Source organism: Meleagris gallopavo, chromosome 2 (genome assembly GCF_000146605.3).
Source record: "Meleagris gallopavo isolate NT-WF06-2002-E0010 breed Aviagen turkey brand Nicholas breeding stock chromosome 2, Turkey_5.1, whole genome shotgun sequence".
Taxonomy (NCBI): domain Eukaryota; kingdom Metazoa; phylum Chordata; class Aves; order Galliformes; family Phasianidae; genus Meleagris; species Meleagris gallopavo.
Genome location: NC_015012.2, coordinates 79424750 through 79432782, shown reverse-complemented (window position 1 = coordinate 79432782; position 8033 = coordinate 79424750). Strand labels below are relative to the sequence as shown.

Genomic DNA, 8033 nt, shown 5'->3' with positions numbered 1-8033 from the left:
TAAACATTATTTTAAGGAAAAGGCGGCCCTGGGATAATTGAATGCAGATATTAACCAATATGCAGCCCCTGTAAGCAATAGTATTTTACAAGCATGCCCAGAGCATAACAAAGTTGCTAGTTATACATATTGCTATCCCCACACAAGCAAGATACAGCACAAGGGTGTGTCTGATATGAGAAGAGCAGAAAGCTATAGTACTGCCAAACAAACGATGCACTCTCCCTTGTGTGTATCTGCAAATGCAAGTACAGCAAAACCAAAAACCACCAACCAACCCCCCCAAAAAAACACAAAGCAAGACACAGATCTTTCATGGCTTTGTTTTTGCTTTTCTTGACAGCGATCTTTTCCAGCGCATGTGCTCAGGGTACTCTGGTGAATGCATTTCAACTCCATAGTCCTCATACTCATCCTCTCTCCTTTCTGACTCCATAGGGACTATGAAGGGTTCACCTTCAGGCTGATAGGGTCCGCTTTCAGGCACGTATGGTTCTGGTTGAAAATAGTTGTCCGATTGAACATTATAGTTATCGCATGTCTTTGAATCCATAAATACCATGACAGTTAGTTTGTCTACACAATGTTAGTCCAATCTTATTTCCATATAATAAATATATAAATTAACAGTTCATGGGGGCACTTTTCAGTTTTGTTCATGAATAACTTTGGCAGCAAAATATTAAAATCTTAAAAATTAATTTTGAAAGGCTTTGTATTTATAATACACAAAACATTGCAGAGTCTTAAATTATGCAAGGGACCGATTATTGTTAAAAAAAACAAAACACCACACAACAAACAAACAAAGCAAAGCAAATAAAATTATTATTTTACAGCTAATTCAGGAAACCCAAGCACTGGACTTTATTTTATACTGTGTAATTAATAGAACACATGGAGCATGTAAAATGGACAGGTGGGCTCAGCATGTACTAATTTTCTCTGAGAATGGGAAAATAAATGTACACGTAACTATCACCAGCGGCAATATACAGTACATGTCATTTTCTTGTGCTGTTCCTCGAAACAAAGCGAGTTACAGCTGGTGCTTTAGGAACACCAAAAACTACAGCAAAACAGAAGAAAAATAATTATGAATTTTTGTACTTATAAATGTAGTTACAGAATCCAGCAAGATTACATATAAAAAAAAAGGCACATGCCCCGATTCTGACATGATGGTAACAAGCAACAGACAGATAGATTTCTTATGTTGTCAAAGATGTTATTCTGGCATACAGCAAGCAGCAGCAGGCTTTTATGCAAAAGCATCACATAGAGCTGTTAACAGATTTTAGTGGATACGGTCCCGTACAAATCATTTACAAGCCACAATTAGTTTACTATTTACATAAGTCATTTCTCATTTACCGGGTTAAATCTGTCTCTTCAAAAGGCATTACCTTTGCTGGTTAGTAGTTTTATAAGCCTCCTTCACCACTGAGACTTTAGATGGTCTGGGTCTTTTTTAAAAAAAGAAAGACTGTCTATTTTATATTACTGAAATGCAACAGGCTTAATGAATTGACATCACTGTCCTTTATCTCATTCACAAGTTGTGTTAGTAAAAGGAATCTCCCCATTCTATGAGGCCAACATGGTTCAAAAACCATATCCGTGGTGAAATATCCATACGGACTCATTTTCTAATAAGCACGTGCGCAAACATCTCAGAAACAGGATTTTCATGTATTCAAACTGTAAGCAGCACTGGCGACTTAGAAAATGTGTTAGCCGAAACCTGAAACAGGTCAAAGATGATGTTAGTCTTTTAAAAAGTCCACCTGAGTGCAAAAACATACTTTCATCCAACTAAATACATAACAGTTAATTTATAGGCATATATTTATATATGTATACGTATCTGCTTACTAGAAAGAAGAACACTGCTGAATCACAGGCACAATTTTCTTCCTTTTTCATTTAAATAAGAATTTTGTGAGATATTCACAACCATCTGGCTCTTTGGCCAGCAGCACTTAGTCTGCAAGTGTGTACATATATATATATATATATATATTTTTTTTTTCATGAGTACATGCACAATATACTAACAGCAAACCATATTCAATAGTAGTATCACATACACTAATTTTGAGATGTTGCAATGCATACTTATTAATTTGTTAACGATCATGTGGTCCTGCAGGATCCCCACATTAAAACATATTGGAATCTTTCCAGTCAGGATTGGTGACCCTGTATTTGGTTCCAGAAGCAGAGCTACTGTTTTAAGATTCATCAGAGTAGAAGGCTGGTATGACCCAGGGCTAGTCAGAGACTCCATGGTGTTTAACTCAGCAGAAATTGTAGGACAGTGGTGTTTTTCAGTTGCACTGTACCACCAAATGGATTTCCTTTGTGGAAAATTTGATTTCAGGTATAAATTTGGTATAAATAATCCTGACATTGCTCAAAAAGAGACACACGGAAATTGCCAGCCACAGCATTCTTTTTATTTTTCAAGAGAAACATGGAGAATTCAACCTTGTTCTGAAGAAGATTGGAAAGGGTGGGGAGGGGGGGAAAAAGAAGAAGAGAAAATGGTCACTTAAATCCTACGTGCAACATTTTCAACTACTAACCTTCTATAAAAAAAGAAAATGAAATACTTTGTTTCTACTTCCTATTTAAAGTGAATCACACATAACATCAACTAAATCTGCATCCAAGTACACATGGCTGCTCATATGCCTGCACATTACAGTGAGGCAGGCCTGCTCATTGCAGCTTTTTCCTCTACTCAGTATGTCCAGGCCAGCAGGACTGTCTCGTGTAAAGCAACTCAATATGAACAGCCACATCTGAGAAGGCTATTTGTGACAAAGAGCAATTTGGTTGTTTATAACCTACCTGGGAATCCTTGGCCATTGTAAGGAATGCTAGCACACTGGGATGAATCACAATATCCTGGTGGCCCCGGAGGACCTCGAATACCCGCATTTCCAGGACGACCTGGAGGCCCGGGTGGTCCTCGTGATCCTGTGGAGCCTGGTGGACCTGTTCTGGATTCTCCCTGTGGACCTAATTTTAGAATTGAAAGGTTGGAGGAGTTATTTCTTCTAAGAGTCAGCTTGATAAAAACAACTAACATTACTGCTGTCTAGACTACACAGTCTATGTCTTTGGTGAGAAAACATTTGCATTTTATAGCTATATGAGGGTCAACAGAAAGAAAAACAAAACTAGAAATATGACTCATCATTAGTTGCTTCCCTGTGTGTGGCTTACATAAGGATTTTTTTCATGGAAACTGATTCAGTAAGGTTCCAGCCAAGTAAGAAACATCAATGAATTCTCTGGTTTATTTCCCCTCTGTGTAAGATAGGAAGATCTCAAGGGAAGCTACTAGATTAGACAAACACACTGGATTTCAATTAAAATACGGGAGTACATTAATTCTGCTACCCTACAGCCCTAGGATAGATGAGGTAATGTTTTCTTTGGAACAGGTCTTACTATAGTTAGCAGAAAAGCAAAGCTTCGAGTAACCGGGGCTATAATTTGCTGCAAGCATCTTATGAGTCTTGTAACAAAAAAAAACAAAACACATTTAGCCTAGTGAACTAAAAGCAGAAACAAATGATGCAGCTAATTTCAGCCAAGGCATCAGTGAACAAAATTGCATGATAGAAAGAGCAAAAGCAACGAAATCCCCAAACTCTAACATCTAGTAATTCTGTATTTGGGCTTATTTTGTAGTCCAAGAACTACAAACTTCTACTTCTTGGACAACTTGCAGTTCTGTAATTACAAATTAAAGTAGAAAAAATGGATCCAGACACTCTGAATTTGTACAGTGTACTTTCATGAAATTTCACACTTTCACACAAATAAGCACACCAGAAGACTAATCTGCAAAGGAAAGATAAATATCTACTAGACACATCCAAACGTCTCTAAAATTGCCCATTTCTGCAGGGGCTCCCAGTAAATTCTAATAAAAACCAAAAACAAGAAGTGCACAAAGTAAAGCACATTCTTTTACCATATACAGTCTGGTTCCCTATAAAGAAATGTTGTCTTTTCTCCTACTTTTCTGTAATCTGATTTTAATTAAAATGAAAAATATTTACCAGGTGGTCCTGGCAAACCTCGTGGTCCCTGAGATCCGGTCCCTCTTTCGCCTTTCTCTCCAGGCATTCCTACAGAATTTTTTTAAAAAGCAATAAAAACCAAGGAAAGGAAACAACATCAATAAATATTTCTTCACGCTCACTCACTAATATTAATATTTAGTTCCAATTATTTAATAGAATAGAGCTGGTCAAACCTTATTTTGTACAGATGTCCCAGTGTGTACTCAAGGAAATACTTAATTTGGGTATAAATACACTAACCTAAAACCAAAGTAAGATGTAAAGTAATTTAGTGTAAATAAACTTTTTCAAAGCATAGAACAGTCTTTGAGACACCTAAAATGTCACAGAGCCTTATTATTTTAAAATGCCGACAGGAAGGTGTTTTCAAGCTTGCACAGTTCTGATATAAAGTATGCTTTACACTTTCTTAGAAACAGTTATGAAGAAACGACATTCAGAAAGAGCAGAATTCAGAAATTCAATATTTTTTACTTTAATCCAGGTCTTCTTTTAAAGATGAGAGTAAAATTTATGCTAGAAAGCATATCGCTAAGTCTATACTACAGTTGAACAGCTGGAATAAGCAAAGGCAACACCATAATGTGGCACAGAAACTTTAGATCACTGCAGTGATCTAAGGTAGCCACAAATTAGATATAGCCATATGCTCAAATTCTACTTAGAGTTGTGTCTCTCTCTCAGGCTAGTCCAAAGGGCCAACGACATAGAACTAATTCTTACAACTCCTTTTTGTTCTTTGTAATGACTCACTTTCTCTCTTAATGAGATGACTATTCTGCAAAGAACTGTGCTACTCCAAACAGCCTTTCAAGATGTAGCTGTTTAGTGCCAGAAAAGTTCTGAGAACATTCTCTTTCCTGGGATATCCTGTTCATGCTTGATAGAGCAGCCAAAAAATTACACCAACTTGTGTTTTATGAAACATGAGCAAGGGAGGGACAGAGGACAGCAGTGGTGTAATTAACCTTGTCCTCCAGGACAACATTTCTCAAGCAATCCAACTGACCTAACTGGCTTAAGTGTGGGCTTCATAGTCTGACATGGCAAAGGGATCAGACTTCTCTTCTGGCAGCCACTCCACTACATCCATTGTGAAATATACAGCTGCCTTGGACATTACCTCTTTCACCAGGTGGTCCTTGGACCCCAGGAGGTCCTGGGAATCCTGGTCTTCCTCCAGGTCCAGGCTCTCCTCTTGTCCCAGCAGCTCCTGGAGGGCCAGGTGGTCCTGGTGGCCCTGGCTGGTTACGATTTGAATAATAATCGTTCGGGATTTGATTCAACATTTGATTGAATCGGCTCATTTGGCCTTAAAAATGAAAGAGAATACTTCAGTAAATCATGTGAAATGCATAAAAGTCTTTTCTCAGAGTGGGAAGGAATCTCTTCATTAAATCCTCTCCTTATGACCATTCCAAAAATTAGTGCTGAATTGGCCCAGATTAATAAGGAAAACTTAACATGAATGTCTGATAAGAAGGCTTGAAATAAATGGAGGAGGGAAAAAAGGAGGGTAAGTGGAATTCTGGAAGCTGACAACATTAACAAAAACTAATTCTAAAGCAATTAAAGTCACAAAATAAGCAGTTGTCTACAATCTGCTTTCTCCTCAGAGAAGATCACATTTCCATGCAGTCTTAAAGCTCTGAAGTTTTCACAGACATGGGATAAATTACTTGTGTAGATCAAGCAGGACACTGTGATGTTCATGAATTTAATTTTCAAAGAAAATTCTCTTTGAACAAGACAAACAGCATTGTGTAGCTATGCAGAAAGGAGCCCATTATGTGAGGGGCTACATCTGTTCCTTCCTGATTCGTGCCATGCACCAATCCCAGCATAACCCTTAACCACGCTTTCATGGGATGCAATGCTGCACTCTTACTACTCCCTGCGTGGCAGTAGAGGACTGGAATTCCATTCGGTGTCCTTACTGAAAGAAATATCATTTTTACTTGCATAGCGCAGCTGACCTTGAGCACAGTATTTGCCCAAAGCTCATCTGTCATTTCCTACTAGTAAAGCACCTGCTTTTCTCACAGATTCTCTCTTCCTGAAGATAAGACCTGATTAATGTGAAAACATAAACTTATTTTATAACATTTTTCCACTAAATCACTGGCACTGGACAACCATCATCTTACTCAAGCTTGTTTTGTTGTGCAGCCAGTATCCCTTACCTTCAACATGAATCAATATTTTCAGTTTTAACAAGGAATCTGGTAGATTGGTATGAGAAACAAAGCAAGCAACACTGTTTACCATTTATCAGTTGTTCACAAACTTGTCTTGCAACTGCTCGCATCATGTTCTGAGAAGCAATGTCACCCTAAACAATCAAAATCAAAACAAGGGTTTTGTTACAAAGTATCTGTGCTTTAAGAGAGATAGTGCTTCATTAAAATGATCTAACAGAAAATGAGTTTAAAGTAGACTTACTCTGTCACCTTTTTCTCCCTTCATTCCAGGTGTACCCTAAAGCAAAAATATTACAGCTATTATTTCATACTGCAAAATAGATGGCAGCATACTTGCACGGGAATATAGACGAAGAAGGTCCAAAGTAGAAATATTATTTAGTACAGGGAAAAACAAACAAACAAATACTTTAAGAATACTAAGTCCCGTACTTCAGAGCTATTACCTAGAAGAACTACACCAAGACAGACAAAGACATCTACCAGATGTACTAAGTACCCAAGCATCTGCTAGGTAAAGCTTTCTCATCTAGAAATTAGACGTTTATGTATGATCTATGGGTGCAAATTGTGCCATGGATCTTCTATTTTCAAGTGGTTTTCAGATCATTAAATTAAACCAAATTATGTCCATTGATATTTGGGAACTTTTCACTAAATAACATAGGTTTTTGGTCCAGGAAAGGGATTCATCAGATCAATGCAACTCAAGCCACATTCTGTCAAGTAAAAGCTTAATCACTCCAGGGGTGAAGCAGCCCTGGGTCATGCAGTTCTAGAAAACCTTCTGACTGTCAAGAAGACAGACCTGGCCCTCCTTGAACTTTGTATTTCAGAGGTGCTAAAGGAGGAGCCAAGAAAGACGGGACAAGCAGTCATCTTCTGTGCATGATCAAACACACAGATGAAGAAGAAAAAGATCTGAAGAAAAAATTCAAATGAGGGCCAAAGATGCTGTTATCTTCTGACAGAGGAACACACTGGAAGTTTTAAAGCTGAATTTCTAGCCTCATATTTCTGTAAATGATGAATATCCTTGTATGATTCATATGTGACTGTTTATTTTAAGTCTTAAGCTGACTCAGAATTAAACCAGAAAAGATAGGAAGAATAGCACGTGTCTAGGAAGGCTTAGCTGTCTCCTTGAACCCACACTAAAGAAACTAGCTGTGTTAAGAGTGCTGTGCACAGATAATACATAAGATAGATAGAGATTACTTTAAGTGCTTATTCTATTTATTGTGACATCTTTCCCACTATCTTGCGTTTCTAGTCTCAGAATAACTAGAGCTGCTTTATAGTTGTCAGCATTTACAAAGTACTAATTGTTGCCTAAAGCTATTTCTATCTGCCTTTGAATATTGTTTTAGTTTCTTTCACTTTCAAGAGTATTGTATAAGAAACCAACCAGGAGGATTTATTCTAATTTATATATATAAAACATCAAGTATACCATAAGGATGTTTTCAAGTGCTGGACTAGAGATATGCACATACAATTTACTCTGCAAACACAGTTGTGAATGCACCTCCCACACAGTGCTTGAGATTTTAGTCTTATGTTTGCATTCCACTGCTAGTGAAGAAAAGCATTAAGAGAGAAAGCCATATTTTCTTAGGAAAATTTAATTACAATGCTTGATATGATGGAATTGTAAAGATTTTCAAAATAAACAGTGGTGATCTCAGAAGGGTGTTAAGGGCTTATTGTGGCCTATTTTATCTGATAT

At 37.4% G+C, this 8033-nt stretch overlaps 1 protein-coding gene across 1 annotated transcript in view; it reads right to left on the bottom strand.

Annotated features, from left to right (window-relative positions):
• COL12A1 (collagen type XII alpha 1 chain) overlaps positions 1–8033 on the bottom strand; it is a 47543-nt gene continuing 39510 nt past the window's right edge. The window contains exons 30-35 of the mRNA XM_019613573.1: positions 6546–6581; positions 6369–6435; positions 5227–5415; positions 4080–4148; positions 2857–3027; positions 1–495 (exon numbers count right to left, since the gene is read on the bottom strand). Coding sequence (XP_019469118.1) covers positions 314–495; positions 2857–3027; positions 4080–4148; positions 5227–5415; positions 6369–6435; positions 6546–6581 — 714 coding nt within the window. The 3' untranslated portion in view covers positions 1–313. The remainder of the gene's footprint in view (positions 496–2856; positions 3028–4079; positions 4149–5226; positions 5416–6368; positions 6436–6545; positions 6582–8033) is intronic.